At 36.8% G+C, this 19,052-nt stretch overlaps 2 protein-coding genes across 3 annotated transcripts; one reads left to right on the forward strand and one right to left on the reverse strand.

The window, feature by feature from the left end:
* The first annotated feature begins 8,965 nt into the window (after positions 1 to 8,965).
* Positions 8,966 to 10,252, forward strand: LOC113334482 (oil body-associated protein 2A-like). The gene is made up of 3 exons (XM_026580723.1): positions 8,966 to 9,401; positions 9,502 to 9,584; positions 9,670 to 10,252. Exons 1-3 carry the CDS (start codon positions 9,116 to 9,118, stop codon positions 10,042 to 10,044), a joined length of 744 nt encoding a protein of 247 aa, XP_026436508.1. The 5' UTR covers positions 8,966 to 9,115; the 3' UTR covers positions 10,045 to 10,252.
* Positions 10,253 to 10,766: 514 nt separating this feature from the next.
* LOC113309686 (serine/threonine-protein phosphatase 5-like) lies at positions 10,767 to 18,743 on the reverse strand. 2 transcript variants are annotated; one of them, XM_026558180.1, is made up of 14 exons: positions 18,586 to 18,743; positions 17,374 to 17,547; positions 16,911 to 17,080; positions 16,755 to 16,826; positions 16,217 to 16,367; positions 15,058 to 15,166; positions 14,576 to 14,693; positions 13,358 to 13,505; positions 12,910 to 13,158; positions 12,395 to 12,520; positions 12,218 to 12,318; positions 11,980 to 12,054; positions 11,277 to 11,337; positions 10,767 to 11,065 (listed from the first exon to the last, which is right to left on the reverse strand). In XM_026558180.1, exons 2-13 carry the CDS (start codon positions 17,426 to 17,428, stop codon positions 11,278 to 11,280), a joined length of 1,434 nt encoding a protein of 477 aa, XP_026413965.1. In that variant the 5' UTR covers positions 17,429 to 17,547; positions 18,586 to 18,743; the 3' UTR covers positions 10,767 to 11,065; position 11,277. The 2 variants fall into 2 exon arrangements, with proteins under 2 accessions (XP_026413965.1, XP_026413955.1); XM_026558170.1 differs by having other exon boundaries at positions 10,829 to 11,337.
* Positions 18,744 to 19,052: the final 309 nt, after the last annotated feature.

Raw genomic sequence — 19,052 nt, forward strand, 5'->3', positions numbered from 1 at the left:
ATTCTTGCCTCTCGCATCTATTTTTGCTAAGCGACACTTATACTTCATGCAAGGTATTTTTCGCGCGAGATTGAAAACAACAGCGAATCACATAAAAGCTAAGTACCACTTTCCTTGAACATTTTACTGTATACTAGGAACGAATAAAAAGATTTTTGATTTGATTTACAAAAAGCGATTCAATCACACGATTACAAATATTTCAAGATTTCAAAGATTATAAAGATTACTAAGATTTCAAGATTACAAAGACTTCAAAATTACAGAGATTTCGAGATTTCAAAATTACAGAAAACTGAGAAAATTCAATTTATATGTTTATCTAGAATATTTCTTTTGCAGAGAATAAAAATATTTTTGATTTGATTTACAAAACGCGATAGAATCGCAGAATTACAAAGATTTCACAACTACAAAGATTTCAGAGTTACCATGTATTAGAATTTCTCTTGAATATTTATTTTGATTCAAATGATATGATATTATGAGAATGAAAGAATGAATGAAAGTGATGACAGAAATGAAAAGATGAATGAGAGAATAAAGAAACGCGAACATTTCGCAGAAACAAAGAGACGCGAACATTTCGCAGAAACGCGAATAAAATTTCGCAGATAGAGGCGAACCTTTATGGCGTACACCCTAGTTCGCGAATAAAATTTCGCAAGAGGCAAATGTAAGACCTAAAGTACGTCATAGAAGGGGGTACCTGTTGCATGACTCAACAAAAGGTTACACCACCCCTGGAACCTGAGTCATGGAGATTTGGGGTCAATAAAGCCCATCCATGAGAGGTACCTTGGATTTTCAACCTAAGATTTTGCTTTAGGTTGGACGACTAGGGGTCTCTTCTAAGGAGTGCAGAAACTGATCAAGGCGCCGAGGTACACGGTTGAGTCAAGAGTTCCAGGGGCGTCTGGAGCGTACCTTGCCATTCTTGACAAGTCTTGGCTTATACTGCACTCGGCCCGAAGAAAACCCCACTTAGAGTGCATTCTCGTAACCATAAGCCCTATAGGTAAAAGGGACAAGAGGCTGCGAAAATAACTGGTTGTTGTTAATACCGGATGGTAGGAGCTAACCTTGTATGGTAGAAGTACGCCTTCTTGAAGGGGCAACCAAGGGGGAGATAAGGGCGGCACCCTCCATTAGGGAGCTGATAAATGTCTTAAGACGCAAATGTCATGAGGTTTTTTACTCGCAATGGTATTAAGGCTTGTCATATTTGTGCGATAATCCTGAAGAGGCAATAATACTAGAGAAAAGGATAAGACGAGATCAATGGGTCATTACATGAAAGTGGGAAGACGTCCTGCGATTTTGTCGCAAGACGGAAATGTCATGGGGATTTATTTTCGTAAGAATATTTAGGCCTGTCATATTGTCGCAACAATCCTGAAGAGACAATAATACAAAAGAAAAAGTTAAGGCAAGATCAATGGGTTTTTGCATGAAAGTGCAAAGACGTCCTGCGATTTTGTCGCAATGACAAGAGGTGGCAAAATAAGACCTTTAACTAGGAAGGAAAAATAAGACCACATAAGAAAATGAGTAAGAAATTAAGCTTGCGAGAATGATTATATGTACGCAAACAAGCTTGCGAGAATGATTATATGTACGCAAACAAGCTTGCGAATATGTACATGGAAATGAAACTGAGGCAGTGAAAATGCCGCAGACTTGATATTATGATCATACTGTTATGAGATACTAATAGTGCAGGAAAGAGGGAAGATGAAATACAAATAAGAACTTGTGAAGAACAATAATTACACGAAGAAGAATGCATACACTAAAGAAAAAGGCAGAGAAATGAAGAATAGAAGCAATTTAGAGCTACATCAATTTTAGACGGCAAAATGAGCTAAGTAACACAAATATTAACTATATATTGCAATAAATATTAGCTACATCAATTTGAAACTAATAGAGATATAAGATCTCTCACACTTTTGATTTCAAGTTGATCTCTCTAAGCAGCATGTTCAATTGTTTATTATTTTCAAAGAGCAAACCTAATGCGCTTTAACTGTTTGTTAAAATGCTGAGCAGAATTTCATCCTAAATTCTGCTGTTTTGTGATATAATCCATAACTATGAGGCTAAGATTCAGGTAACTATTCTTTTATTTTTTCAGTACTTTTTCTTTTTTTGTTTCACTTCTAATTTTTTTGTTTGTTTTGATTTTGTGATTTTCATGAAATGATATACATTCTTCATGTTGAAGAATAGAAGCGGATTTGCAAAAGCACTAACGAAAGCAATTCTTATATATTGATTTTCATTTCGTGAAGAATGTTGTTAAAATTTCTTTTAGAACTTCCGTTAGTATTACTAAACTAGCTCCTTGGATATAGAATGATAATACTAAACTAGCACTTTGAAATTAAACACACAAATCATAATAGCATGAACCATGAATTATTTTCTTTTTTAGATGCTTGAATGTCCTGATTGTCCTTGAATGTGCTGATTTTCTCATGATGCACTTTGCTCAGTAGTTGTTTGTAACTTTGTATATTATTACCTGAAGATCCCTGAGGATCCATGATTAAGTATTAGACTCTTAAACTATGTTTTTTATGTGATACAGTTTAGGTCTATGAGAAACTCCAAGCAAAAGGGTACCTTGATTATGAACGAGTCTCAATTACATATGAAAAGTCACCAAAAGGAGCAGGATTATGTAAGACATCCGCCAAAGTTAACACTAATTTGTTCACTGTTGAACAATGCCAGATTATGGAAGTTGCTCTGAAGTATGGAAGTTGGAACGCACACATTGGCACTGTCATCAAATCTTTCTTTGGTAAATTTTCTATGCAACTTCTCACAATTTTGCTACTTTGAGTGGCATCCATTCATTGTGTGGATAATACATAGAGGGTACATTCTTTACTTCTTTTAATTACCTGTACATTATGTTGCTAATACTTTGCAGATCGATTGAATTAAAAAATTCTTATCTAATTCTGTTATTGCCTCCAGAGGTATAATATGAATGTGTTGTTGTATATAGCTGTTATAATCATTGCCCAACATTGACTGAAATAGTTTTTACACATAGTTTTTGAACAATGAACAACGCTTATCTTCATTATTTCCTTTCACCTCACGCTTTTACTCAAGGAGCATGAGTTGTAGATGTAGATTAGAATGCAGGCCAGGTGTTTGACCCCCAACATTTTTGTATGCCAGACTAACTACAGAACAAGGCTCATAATGTCTGCAGAATACCCGAGCACTTTGGGCCATAGACTCATAGTGATTTTGATGTCTTGATAAATCTAAATTAGACTAAATTGAAAGGAGATGGCACACAGTTTGTACATTGTCAAGATCAGTCTGCCTTTAATGACATTCCAGTTCCAGCTTTGCTTTGATCTTCTTTGCGGATCCTCTTTTTCCATGGTTGGGATTGACCAGTTTCACCAAATACTTGGTGGCCACTAGCAGATGGGCAACTTACCCGGAGGGAGCTTTGTGAGTTTCGTGTTGAGAGTAGTTAAATTTACGAAAAGAAGTTACGATCCCAGACCGCAACATTGTGGTTCCCGAACCAAAGGAGAAGAGTTAATATTAGAGCAGCCAAAAACATTGATAGTTAAAAGAAACGAGATAATCAAACACTTAATCCTTTGTTCTAGAACTAGCAACATGATTGAGAAAATCAAATTCGCGCAGATCCGTATATGAAACGTTATCTATGTACATAGGCTCAAGATGGCAAAACAACAATCCCAAAGATAGAAGAAAAAAAGAAAGAGCGGCAGACCAAAGTTATACCATCAGAAAGAGATTGTATACTGTGGCGATGAAGACGGGAGATTAAGAAATCTAAAAATACGGTATATAGAGATCGTATATGATGACTTAGCATGGGGCTCAAGGAACGAATTTTGAACCGCAGCTGAATTAGATTGTATTTCCCAGTGCGAAGCACGGGTTACTATCTAGTGTAACATTTAAGAGAGAATTAAGTACATGCACCCATTAGTATAGAAGTTACAAAAAGGTGTAAAGGTAATGGGAGATGTGAAGAGGTGAAAGGGAGATGAAAAGGTGGTGGTGTAAGTGTGGTGTAAATCCACACAATATTTATTTACAACAATAATATTAATTTTTATGATTAAAAATAAGTAAACTCCACCTTCTTTTATTTTTCCACGCATAATCCAGGTATACTGGTTATGGTCTTTAGCTCTTCCGCCTTAGTTTTTCCACAAAGGGTCATGTCGAGCACCGATCTGTTTGATTTTTAGTTGCAGGTTATCAACATATATTCACATATCATCCACACAAGATCCCTGACTCAAAATCGGATAGCTAGGTAATGCCTTTCAGATTACCAACAGAAGATAACACAATTGAGAAGTATATCTTTCATTTTTGTATGTCGATCATTCATTTCTTAAAATTTCAAGCCTGTGTTGTATGACTAAACATTGTTAGTCCGACCGTAGATGAAGTAAAAAGGGTTCATTAGTTAAAACCATAGGTTGGCTGAAAACTAATTGTTAGTAGTTCTCTTATTTTGTAAATTTTAAACACTAGTTTTGCGTAGAAAGAAATTGTGTCTATACGTGTTCAGCTATGCATATTACAGTAAATACATAATTTTAGAATATTAGTGGCTTCTTTTTTTTAGAACACAACTAGATTTTGTGCCCGTGCATCTTTTTCTTTTAACCATATTTTTGATTTGGTAAAGCTCGGCTTCGGCTTCGCCTCGCCCCGATTTGAGAAGAACAGATCAATATCACTCAAATGCCAGTAATAGTTGTTGGCATCCTTTCCTACACATTGAAATCAGAAGGAACTTGGGAGCGAATCATCTGAATGATAATGTGGACAACGTAACTTATTAGGGTTGACTAAGAACTAAAACCTCATTCCATAGTAGTTCATTTCTCAAAATCATTAACATATGGATGTGAAAATTTCATATTAATTTGCTTTGTCAGATGTATCAACATCAACTGATGCATCAATTTAAGGGCAACCTAACTAACTACAACCCAGTCATCCTAAATTTGATTAGCCAACTTTATTATTTCTTAAACCTTTATGCACATCATTCAACATTCACCATCATGCACTTGAAATTATTTCCTAAAGTCAAAAAGCTACAGGCACACACATTTCTCTTCTATTATTTCCTAAACAACTAATTTGTTAGGCATCTTTTTCTTTTAACCATATTTTTGATTTGGTGTGATGTGGCTTCACCTCACCCCGTTGTGCATTTTTTATTAGGTGTCGTGGGGCTTCGTTTCCGGTCCGTCCGGATGCATTTTTAATTTGGTGTTGCACGGTTTCGCCCGCCGCGAAGCATTTTTGATTTGGTGTATCTCGGCTATGCTTCGCCCCGTCGCTTAGGATTTTTGATTTGGTGTTGCGCGGCTTCGCCTTGCCACGTCTCTAGCTGATTTGTTGATATAGAATGTGCATTCACGTAATTTACATCATCCAAAACTCTTATTCTTTGTTTATCTAAAATCCTAAGTGACGGGAACAAAAATATGAGGACGTTCTCAAAATATTATGGGATGATCATAAGCTTGCTTTGCACTTTTTATGGTTTCTTTTGCTCTTTTCTATAACTCTAATTTACACCTAAATCCAACCCAAATCACCAAGTTTGAGCCCATTAATCTATCCAAGGGATAGCCTGGTTTGTACCCTATTTTATACCTTATGAACGTCAAGCCAAAAGAAAGCAAACCATGTTCATGTAGTCATCAGAAGACTAAGATATACAACTGCTTATATTTGTTCATTATTCTCCTATAAGTAGTATTTTTACTTGACAATTTGTTTCCCTTATGTATATAATAGTTGTAGAAAACATAAATGGATTAAAAAAATTCTACAGTTAACCACTTTTTTGGTGGTTCAGCTGTATTTTTCATTTACACGTTGCCCTTTGTGTATTTTCTTTTAAAGTTTTCCTGATAGTACCTATCTATTTATCGTCATCGCCCTCGTCTCCTTCACTTCACCATCACTACTTTCAAATAATGTTTGCATTTCGTCACCGCTATCTTCAACCTTCATTTTCAAGCCTCGCAGATAAGTATCAGCGACGACCATCTCTTCATGCCACAGGGTGCGGGTGTTTTCCAAGGTGCGCAATTCGTGCTATATATAGTTCATGCATGTTACGAATCAAAATCACTTTTATATCATACTTGGACAACATAATAACAGTACGCACTCCAACTCAATTAAGAGCAAAAGAAGTATAGAAAACATCTCACTCACCAGGCCACACTATAATCGAAAACAGAAATACATGGTTAGAAAAACCTTCAATTTCTTTTTTCCTAATAAAATGGCTAGGAAAACCGAAAACACTTCCTTGCGTGCACACAACACTAAAGCATAAAGAGAGCACCAAATAGAGTTTTGAGCACAAACTCAAAGCCAATTACAACTTGAAGGAGGTTTCTAACTAATATGAAGCTGCGAAGCAATCAACATTTAGGAGTCTAGGACCATAGAGTTTCATTGTTGTTTCTACCCACATCAACACCTGAAGCAATTATCAAGCTCAACAAATTAACTATCCAAGATTTTCGTCCTTCTTTCAGATTACGGCTCTTTTTATTCTCCCCGCACACAAATAAATCATCACCCAATTACTGAATGAAGTGAACCTAATTTATGCTGGATGTACTACAGTATTTAGGAACTGCAGTTTTTGTTGAGAAAAAGATAAGTTTTCCTGTCAATAATCTAAAGAATCCATCAAAATCATTATACGACCTTCTAAGCAATAAAAAAACAAACGTTCGCAGGCCGGACATGTAACAAAATAAGGCTACAGATGATCTTTTTTTTTTTACGCTGTCTATGATGCATAATTTATAAGCATACCTATAAATATTCAGAATAGAGCCATACCAGGATAGCACTTTATGTAGGCGCTATAGGTGGAGGAAGGGAAAGAGGCACTTCGATGGCTGGATTGCTGGTTGAGCCCCATCAAAAGATAAAGGATATCATTCATATATATGGTGTTCAAAACTCTCAAAGTAGGAGATGGTAAATTAAGACAGAAAAACAGGTACGACAGTTAGTCATTACCTCGATGCGTTGTATCTCTCGGTAATCTCCCTAGGAAGATTTTCAAAAATCGCAAGACAAAACTCTTTCTGTCTTGTCTGAAAGGGCTTATCTGTCAACATGATTCGTGTGTAATCCACGAACTGCAATTGATAAAATTAAGAATTATGGCTTGGACTGCACTTGGTATAGTTACTGTATATGTGAACGTGGAAAATGGTTATTCTACTTAGATTTTCGGAATAGTTTGGTCACAGCTAAAGAGAAAAGGGCCGCAAAATTTTGCACGCCATAAAATGGTATGTGCTTATTATATGGACCACAAACTCTAAGACCAACTTAAAATGGATGCATGCCGTGACATTGTCTGAATGAGAGATCCTTGGTTTCAATTCCTTCATCATATTCTCTCCAGTCTCCCGGACGCTCACCAAAACAATTGACGATCGGTAATTCTACAATGAAAATGCCCATAAGAAAATGGCTTGATCAGAGTAAAAATTGAAGACGAAGATAGCAGTTACTGGTACGTGCTTAAAAAAGAATATTGGACATCGAAATATTGTATCCCAAAAAACAAACCCGGCAATCACAATTGCATCAACAGTCTTTTGCTCGTCATCACTTAGACTGCCACGCTTGGTATCAGGACTCCTTGACACATGTGACCACCACTGGTCCAATATAAGTCTTTGAATATTATTGTCATTGCTTAAAAAATACCAGGAGAGAAACTTTGTTCTTATGTTTTTGTCTAAGTTTAACCTTAAGGTATAAAGGAAACAGGTATTTGCATGCTCTGACCAACACAACTCCAGAGATGCCGAAATGATTCTTTATTGTACTTAAATGAGCGAAAAGTAAAGACGCGAAAGTAAAATCTTGAGGAAAGTCAAAAATTACCGGTCACTGGCAATTATAACCAACACATGGTGTCGGTCACTCGTTTCACGGGCAACACAAATAGCCTTTGTTATAATTCTCTCATAGGAAACTCTTTCTACCATAATCAAAAAAAAAGTAATAAATAAAATTGTTAGCCGGAAAGGGAAATAATCAAGCTCCAATACATCGGACTACCCAGTTAAGAAACAACCTGTGAGCCGTGCACGTTTTGCAATACATCTCTATTGCAGTGTTGCTTCTGCGTATCCAGGACAATGTGATTCCTCGTTAAAGAACCTAAAGATGCGATTAATAAGTGTGGTTGTTGCATAAATTCATAATTAAGTACATGAACCTAATAAATCATGATTAATCCAAAAAATCTGCGTGAAACGGCATACGTATGTGCATATTCGTTTTATAAATGTGAGTTCGGCACTTAAAAATTCGGCTTACGTATATGATAAATTGATAAGTATTATAACCTTATTACGAGACTAGTTTTATTTGTATATGATTTATAAGATGGAAAAATATATTTTAGCGTCATTATTTAACAAGAAGTAAACAATTTAATCGCATAAATGTATTATAAAATGAGTTTATAGACTTTTAAACAAAAATCAACACACAAAACACCGGTTAAACAACTGTCAATAGAAAATTTTAACTAAATAATTGTATTTAAATATAAAGTACATACAAAATCAAACAAAAACCAATCAACAGAACTCTGGTCAGAGAATTATCTATGAGAGTTCTAATTCGGAAATATTATTCGGATTCGGTTAGTTCGGATACGTTCGCGAATCATTCGTGAGGTCCATATAATCCGCAAATTAGGTTCGGAGTTCAAATAGTTCAGAAATATCCTTCGGATTCGGTCAGTTCGGATACGTTCGGAAATCATTCGGAAATGATTCGCAGAATTACTAACCAGGGCTGAGGGCTGATACATCTTAGTGACACATGGAAATGGAACCAACCACGTAGAAAATCCAACCTGATACGTGGAAAACATGCCTTCTCTTTCTTTCTCTCCCCACGTCTCTATATACACAACTATAGGATTATTCTTTTCCTTCACCAAACAAAAAACAAAACCAACCTAGCTAGGTAATCCTAATCAGAGTGCTTGTGAGAGGTGATCAAAGCAATAGAGATGTCTTCGAGTGATGAATTCCCAGGAGTAGTACCAAGCCGTAGTGACGGAAATGATACACCAGGAAAACCATTAACAGTGGGATCACAAATGATAGATAAAGGTGCACAAATGCTTCAGTCTTTGAAACCAATCAAACAGGTCAATCAACATGTTTGTACCTTTGCTATGTATAGCCACGATATGACTCGTCAAATCCAGACTCACCATTACGTCACTCGTATTAATCAAGATTTTCTTCAGTGTGCTGTTTATGATTCTGATTCTACTACTGCTCGTCTCATCGGTACCCTTCATTTTTTTTCTCTCTTTACAATTTTTTTTTAATCATTTTGGACAGTCAGATCTGTTCACTACAGTTAAATTGATGTTTGTTTTTTACGTAGGTGTGGAATATATTGTGTCGGATCGGATCTTTGAATCGTTAGCTGCTGAGGAACAAAAGCTTTGGCATTCTCATGCGTACGAGGTTGGTTGGTGTAGCTATATGTAAATGCATCATTCTTGGTGTTCCACATAGCTTATGATGCGTTTTGGTTTGATTGATGGTTCAGATTAAAGCAGGTTTGTGGATGAATCCTAGAGTTCCTGAGATGATACAAAAGTCAGAACTGCAAGACCTGGCCAAATCTTATGGCAAGTTTTGGTGCACGTGGCAGGTTGATAGAGGTGATGTTCTTCCGCTGGGTGCGCCATCACTGATGATGTCACCACAAGAAGTGAATCTAGGGATGCTGAAGCCTGAGTTGTTGAAAAGGAGAGAAGACAAGTATAAAGTATCAAATGAAAGCCTGATGCAGTCAAGGGCTGGGATTGAGGTACCAGAGAAGATAAAAACAAATGCGGATTACTGGAAGAATGCAGGGAAAGGATCCGCTATTGATATCGAACAAACTCCTGAGATGAAACTGATTACTCCTTTTCCATGAGCGATTTGATGTGTAGTTAAGAGTAGAACATGGTAGAATAAAATCGGATGTTAAATGCTGAGAGTTGTACTGTGTTTTGTCGTGCATTTCTGTCGTATATGTATATGGTTCCGTGTTTTGTACTCTTTAGTCAGCATTATGACTCGGTGTAGGCTATTTGCATTTCTAATATGGACGGCTTCCCTAGCGTTTGGGAGGGCTTTCTCAAACTTTCTGATCAAAACAATCAAGGCAACTCCGCGGACTCGTTCATCCCCTGGTTTCTCCTGGGTGTAGGCAAAACTTAAAGCTCATCCATCATATCTACAACATCCATAAATGGTGGAAGCTCAAGATGCCAAAGAAAGCCGAAATACCCTAAATCTCTGGCGCACTCTTGGTATCATACTCGGTTTTAATCTGCGGCGACCAAATTTGACAGAGCAGTTATAGGAACTCTTTTATGCATATTTATGTTTGCCTCGAGAACAACGTATTCCATTAATCAGCGAAAGCTAAATATACTCGGCTGTGGTTTCTTAGATTACCAGAGATGTAACAGTCACACCTCCATTCCCATGATAGTGCACAATGTGAAAATTGGGACGTACAATGTGAAATTCCAACTTGGGCTTGTAGGTTGTGGGAATTTCTTAGCAGCCAAAATAAATCTTCCCTTTCAACTTTCAAGTTTAAACTTAAATTAAACAACTGGAAAACACAATGAGCAAGCAAAAGGACAATTTGGCCGAGCAACAGCGAACCTTGCTGTTTCTATAAGTTAGCAACTAACAGTGCACCTATATTATCTGTGGTTCAATCAATTTAATTACTCCCTACTCTAATGCAAAACTCAACCCAAGCTTTGAGCTCTTCTGTAATAGAAGATCAGAAGACACAGAAAACAGAGATCAATTATATAATTTAAAATTATTACACTGAGAAGAAAACAAGTCTTACATCCCACAAGCAGTTGTGCTTGCATCTGAAGAGAGCTTTAACCTAACATCTTAAACTGTAAATCACCCAACTGTAACATGATCTGCAGGCAGGCGGTAGGTTTAAATGAATTTCGTCATCACAAAACGAAGCCATAGCTATGGCCCCTTGCACAAATGGTAATTGTTTACGGACTCTTCTGGTGGCATCTTGCACCAACTTGGCAATCTTTGTTTTGTATTCCAAAACCCAAGTGCCTTCCAAAAACTTTTGACTAGATAACTTAATAGAACAGAAGGGAGAGGGAAATGGACCTCAAGAGAACATCCGGAGGAAGTTGTTCGCATATGCCATCGGCTTGACATCTGGATGAGGCTGCAGTATTTGTACAACAACATATGGAAAGGAATCAGTTGCCTCCCACAGGTGTATCAAGTCCAAGAGACTTGGCAATAAAAGCAATAAACTAATGTATGTTCTGAATTTTGTATCACAGTGATTTGTCTAAATATTTGCGGAGTGGATTAGTCTATTTGCGGAGTGGGTTTGTCTAAGTATAGTATAACCCCCTTAAAACATATACAATAGTTGCGCTTGCCTGAGATCGCCAGGCATCTGAGTCTAAGAGTGAACTGAATTAGACCAATGAAGGCCAAATACAAAACCTAACATGATCAAGTTAGGGGCCAGACACACGAGAAGCATACTTGTTGGTTCAGAGCGGAAAAAGTAGCTCCTGAATCTACTTGAAATGATGAATTACAGCTCATTTAATGTGACTCAATCCCACAAAGCACTGTCAGATTAGCATCCACATGAACCCAATCTAACTAGCATAGGTGAGAGCACAAAGAATTAGCTTGATGTGAGCTATTTTTCAACTCTAAAACGAGCCTCATTAGCTTGATTGAGCTATTTTTCGACTCTAAAACGAGCTTCAAATGATACAGCCGACACAAAATGGTGGGCATTCCAAACAGTTAAAAACAGTAACCATCTCAAGTAGAAGATACTCACCACAGAAGAGAAAGTGACGATGTTTGGCTTCATATCAGGGGCTTCGAACCTTATATAAGCACCTTTATTACCCATCTGTATCGTGCATCAAACAAATGTCAAGTGCAAAGTAAACACTGTCCTATAATTGAGAAATACAAGATTAGCCTGGTACTTAGTATCCTTGATGACCTAATTTTGTACAGGAACTATCGATCAAGATATCAATGAGGAAAGGTTGAGTGATTTAATTAATTACCTGATCACAGTAATTTGGAGCAGAAAACACAGTAATAAGTTTACCGTCATGCTCAATCTCATATCCTTCATCCTTCACTTCATGAGATCGAACCACTAGATCTGCGTGGGCAAGTGTGTGCTTTTAGAGTTGGTAAGGGAGGACATAGAAACGCATTGTCAAGAAGTAGTAAAATACCTAGGTTGTTCTCTTGCAAAAATCTCTTTGTGACATCTCCACCAAAAGAAAGACCTACACCTCGTTTACTGGGGCCTCGACCAGGAAGAGGTTGCGGATCACTCCATAGCAACTCACACATCAAACCTGATGAACGATCATGTCAGGTTCATCTCTATAAACTATAGTATAATCAGACTGCAAACATGCAAAGGTAGAAGTTTTTGAATGTGTCTTCCAATAATTTCATATCACGCTTCCTCCAGAAAAATTATGATATTCTATGCAATCAGTATCTGCTGATCACATTATCAGTCTACTGAAAAACGTGATCCCTGAACTTCGACGTGACCCATGAGTACACATACAAATCAAGCTACAAAATAATATAATCAAAGACGACAAATATGAAATATGATATTATGCAAGAGTTGAGTGGAAAAAGAAAAACGCTGAGAACATCAACAGGAAAAAATAGTTGCCTGCATTCGAAACAAATGACAAAAAAAGGAAACAGCCATCAGAGTTTTCTTTACCTTCTTCTGGAGGTTCACAGAATCGATCAATTTTCCTAATGTCGGAAAGTTTCACCCCATCAACACTAAAAAGCCCTCCATGAACTATGAAAACTTTCCCATTCAAGACATGTGCTAAGGGTAGACAACAGAACACTTCGGCAAAGAGTTCAATAAAAGCCTCGCTCAACTTTGATTTTACCTCGCCTTCAAAACCATAAATCTTGTTCATGTTCTTGCTCTCATGGTTACCTCTAGCTAGATGAATTCCTGAAATTAACAAAAAGACAAAAACAAACAGCAGTCAATACCATGGATACTAGCCAAATAACCAAAAGAGTTTCCTTAGTAATCGACCGGCGAGGACCTAAATTATCAGGTACGCACAAAATTTTGGTGAAGCATGAAATTTCCTACCATGCTCTACAAAAATCACAGAGTTTCTATCTTTAAATAAAAGAACAGTTACCTGATGGAGACATGCACTTGAACGCAAATAGTGTAAGAATGACCTCAAGAGAAAAGGATCCTCTATCAACGAAGTCACCATTAAATAAGTAAGGATTATCTTCTGAAGGGAGACCATTGAGCTCAAATATGTTCAACAGATCATAAAACTGCATGTTCGCCAAAAGATAAGCAGTAAAAACTCCTGGGAGTCTAAGATGATTAAAACAAAGAAACATGCAAGCGAATTCAGATTTTTGTCATGACTGACCATCCAGGTAATCTCAATTTATTTTATAACTGTCCTGAAGGAAATAATTCTATATTAGTGCAAATCTTGAGTCGCGACCTTCTCAACTTGGAAATCTTGGATCGCCATAAACTGAGCACTTAATATCAAGTAAGAACCTCAGGCTACATTGAAGTTAGGTACAGAAACATAAAAAACTGTGCTTGAAAGTTAAAAACTTAAATGCAAAAGGACAAAAGGTGTACATGAACCTATCTATGTCATATGGAAGTTGAGAAAATCGAGTTGATAGAAATAAAGCTGCAAATGTCTCTAAAGCGCTAGCGACCTATTGTGGTTTGAGAAAGCTAAGATTCTCTTGTTTTGCTTCAACTCAAAAGCTGATCCTTAAACCAGCTATATGTTGCCAACCATGCAACTACAGAAGTCCTATATCTTTAGCAGCAGGGATCAAACAACCTTTACAGTAGATTAAAGAAGGGTCAAAAACCCAATTTGATCAATTAACCTGGAGCAGTGTATCTTCTATGGTCAAAATTTTCTGGAAAAGGAATTATGAAAAGATAATTCAGCTTCTGCTTATTAGACGTAAAATTCCAATAAATTTAATTGGACCAACTACCTTTTATAAGGAATTGGTGGATGTGCGGGGCAATAGAGAGAAGGTCTCATTATAACCATGAAACTTATTCAGTTCAAACACTACAGCACCTTAAACGATTAGGTTGTGACGTCAGATGGCCCCCACAGAAACCACGGTCTATGGGGACCACAGGGCAAACTCAAAAATGAGATCCTTAAAACATTTAAGACAGCCGACTGCGAGCTTTTCAGGCAACGTGTAGAGCAAGCGAAAGATATTACGATTTCATGTTTTAGGTTACCACAAATTGACTCTATCTAAAACCAAAACTTCTAGTGAATTAAGCAATAATCTGCTCGAAGCCATTAAGCTTAAAGTCTGAAAGAATCCAAAAGTAAGGCACCTACCTGACCATGCACATCACCACAAACAGTGAAATGTTTTCCCTCTGCTATTGAAACATCAACCAAGGAAGGCAAGGCACGCAACATTTCTCTTGTTTGCAATACAATTTGGTATGCATACCTGAAAACATAGTAGAGAGCATTCAGATTCACATTCACAAGAAGCACCAGAGCAACAGTAGTTTTCAAAATTAACAATCCCCAAACTCCCTTTTGCTTATTGTACCAGCTCAGACTGTTGATGATTTTCTACAATTCTGTCCCCCATGGTTCAAAGGCAAGTTCACATTAATTCAGGAATTAGGTTGTTTCTTCCATTTGAAAACAATGAGGGCATTTAGCTTTACCATATACTCTCCCTCCTTATTCTCTCTAATTATTTTAAAGGACTTATTCACCAGTTCAACATTTTTAAACATAATAAGTTTTTTAGCTTGCATGAGCAACAATGTGGATCAGTTTCGGGAGGACATCAAGCATTCTACCTTCTGTGTAATGATTTCTGGTTTTTGAAGTCATCCAACATTTTCTTCACGAAATCCAAGGTCACAACTTCCCCCTCTATTCGGGCACCAGTATACTGTGGCTCCACCTCTGTTAATTAATAAGACATAGAATATTTAGTGCATCATATATGTCAAAAACAAGGCGGTGGTAATATCTTCCAAATTTCAGGCTCTTTCCCCTCCACCAGTAAAGCAAGTTATCAATCGCAACTATATAAAGATTTCTTTAAATATTGATACACCAAATTAAGAACTTCTGACATTACTTAAAGAACAGACTTCTGAGTAGAAGTTGACAATCACTTTCTAGGACTGCAGGACCCAATGCACAAAAAATTCAACAACAATTACAAAGTACAAACTCCATAAAAGATGAGTGCGGCAACTAAAAAAAATGGAACAAACATCGCAAGACAGAACTCAAAACAAAAAACAACCACCAGGTCATTGAACCGAACACTCCAACTGTTTCTGTTGCCTTTTGCTACTAGAAAACTATTTGTTTGCGCTCCACTAACCACTCTACTGATTACTGCACCACAGGTCACCTACTTGTAGAATGATGAAACACCATTAAAAGTGCTCCGGAAAGAAACATGTGTTTCTGCCTGAGTTTCTGCCTGATACAGTACCTCTAAGGGATTGAACTGCTTGAACTTAACATATTCTACTTATTAAAAAAAAGTACCTATAAAACCAACAGATACTTGACATTCTATGTGAAACCTGGTTAGTCAACCTTTGATTTGTGGAGTGGGAGGACAACCACAGGCTGTCTCTCTATGTCTCCGGCACTGACTTGAGTGAACAATCAACCTAGTTTTGATAAGAGAAGTCATGATAACTATATGCTCATAATATCTAGGTGAAACTATGGTATAACACCAAACCTAAATCATTGTTAAATGAAGCCTGCACTGCCAAACTCTTGCCAAGATATGTCTCTCCGCAAGGAAGAGACAAAAAACACAAATGGAGAGAAGTGGGATCTAGATATTCATAAGTTTGTGGGGAAAAAAAATCAACCGAATAGTACAATGAATAATAAACATACATCGCAGATGAATAAATTTTAAAGGACATAAGGCGAGGAATTATTTTAGTCTATTAAAACAACATGGTATGGAAAAAGTAATACCTATAGTGTGAAAATCAATGGATTCAGCTACTGAGCATTTTTCTGAGCCATGTACAGCAATGGCTTCTTCAAACTTAAGCTTCATCACAGCCTTCTCACATTCCTTCAACTTCTTAGTAGCATCAGGATCATTGGGACATATTTTCTTGACCTGGAAAATGATAACGAACGTAAGCTAGTGCAAGAAACGACACACTATTAAACAATGCATCACAGGAAAGGAAACAGTGATGCAAGAACAAGTAAGCGTCTTTCTAGAAGCCATTTCAGTAAATCCTCTATTATCAGAAGAGTTACTGCTTTTACCCCCTCAACATTAGATACCTAAGGTGTGAACACGGAACTTATCAATAATCTGAATTTGGTTTTATATCAAATTTATGCTCAGGTGGACTGAGTAGCTTCCTAGCAACTACATCTAGTGAGCATATGCTTGAAATTTGACAAAGGAAAGAAATGGTGTATATGGTTTAGAATATGGTTACCACCATGTATCAAGCAGATATCATAGGTGTGGACATACTCAATAATCAAATACCTGTTGAAAATCTTTCAGAGCATCCTTAAATTTTCCCATTGCAAGATATGCTGCACCTCGCCGGTAGTAACCCTGAATAGAAAGAGCTTTCAGTATACACGAAACAGAATTAAAATATGGCAGAACACCCTTACAACCCAATGAAAAGCAGCCTGCCTTTGAATATTTAGGATCAACTTCGATAGCCTTCGTGGCATCCTGGATAGCACTCCCATATTCCTCAAGTTTCGTGTGCGCAAATGCACGATTTGCATAGTAAACACCATTCTGGCTATTTATCTCAATCGCTTGAGTATACAAGTCAATGGCTTGATTATATTTGTTTCCTGAAAAGCAAAAGTAGCAGTCAGCATACTAATTCCAAAAACATTAAGATGAGAGGTTCATTTTTGGCAAGTCACCAGCAACAAAAAAAAAGAACAGAAAGAATAAAAATGTCACATGGCTTTCTCAAGTTCTCAACTTTAAACAATCAAAAGAACAAGCTATTTCATCTAAGAGAATACCGAAGAACTGTTTTAGGAGACATTTGACCATTTTCCATTTGCTTAAATTGGAATCATACACATTTCTCAATCAGAGACACGCTAAAATGACATACAAACTTATTAGTTATTACCTTTAAACGCTTCATTAGCCAAGACTTTGAGTTCTTCTGCTCTTTTGGTATCCATACTGGCAAATCGAACAAACTGTAATATCTATGAATTCAGGTCCCTTTTTACAAACAAATAACAGATTCCGCTATAATACTCCCATCTCCCGTTTGATGCTACAGCATTTTGTAAGGAAACTGCTTCACCAAATTTATTAGAAATGCCATGATATCTTGTAACTGTAGAAAATTTGAAAACTGAACATACGAATCTTATCACAGTTTGAAACTCTCCTCTAATCAACTGTTGTCAATTTCAACTGCTTTTGTGCAAACCACTAGAGTCCAACAATAAAATGAGATAAATACAGGAGCATGAAATAACACTTGATTGGTGGATGAAATGGCAAGACTTTGAAGGCATGACTTGAAAATAATCAACTTTTGAAAAGATGCTAATTCTGTTCTGGAGATGGGTAAGAACATGAATACAGGCCATGCAAGTTCTCCACAACAACAAGTTCTCATGTTGTAACAGAGATTTTATTTCATGTGTGAATTATTAAAGAGACGAAGTACTACGTGGGGTAACAAAGTGATGTAACCTATGGGGAAGGCCCAGAAATCACCCAACTTTTGAAGAGAAAGAAGTTCTAGAATACGAATATGACTCTCTCATCGAAGAACTTAACATTTAAGCAACAGGAATCGTGCACAAAAATTGGTTATTTATACATCATCATTTTGTTATGGTAGATTCTAACACATGATATTAATGCATCTATGGACCTGTAGAATCTATATTCTGGGACTCTTTCAACATTTAATTTCGTATTTACCTGGCTCACAGGATTAACTTAAAGTATTACTCTGAATTAAGCTCCTTAGAGATAAACACATAAAACAAAAAGATTCACCTAATATTCACATATACCGCTAAGTGCAGCTTATGATAAAGGTAATCAGTATTTTAATATTGAATCAAACCAAATTAATATCCGGGTGTTGTTTCAAAAGCAGACACATAAAAAAGAAACAAACTTTTTAACTTTTAATCAGCAACACGGTATCACTTAGAACCTGTTAAGATCTAACAAAATACATCATTTACTTTTTTTTAGCTTATTGCATCAACAGAATCAAATAACCAATGAAGGTTCAAACTGTGAAGAATTTTTATAAGCTCAAATGATTTAAATCAAACTCAACACCAACAAACCAAACAAAAGAAAGCACCTTGAAATCGCCTGTTATGTAGAGAAGAAGAAGGTTGTGGGGTTTAGGAGGGAAAGAGCTCTTCCGCACTGAGATGAGAGAAACCCTAGTTTTGAGTAAGGGTTTTCTTTTTATTATTGAGGTTTGGGTAATTTTTGACACTTCACAAGGTGGCACGGATTTTCTTGACCTAATACGCCCCTCCAAAACTCCAGTTAAAAAAGAAAATGTCTCAGTAATTTGGAGCAGATAATTAAATGGACCAGAGTTCCACTCTGTTGAGAGCCACTGGTTTAAAATTTTAGTCCGTCATCGTACTATGTTTGGCTCATGTTTACTGGCACAACTACAGTGATGGTACTAGTTAACTGCAGCGATCTCATACAGTGGATTTTGTTACATTTACCCTGCTGAAATACGGTGTTAAGTGAATCTCGGATGATCATTAGATGACAACAAAATCTTAGCGTGAGCACTGTGAGGAGCAT

The sequence above is a fragment of the Papaver somniferum genome, chromosome 1, assembly GCF_003573695.1.
Source record: "Papaver somniferum cultivar HN1 chromosome 1, ASM357369v1, whole genome shotgun sequence".
In the NCBI taxonomy this organism is placed as follows: Eukaryota; Viridiplantae; Streptophyta; class Magnoliopsida; order Ranunculales; family Papaveraceae; genus Papaver; species Papaver somniferum.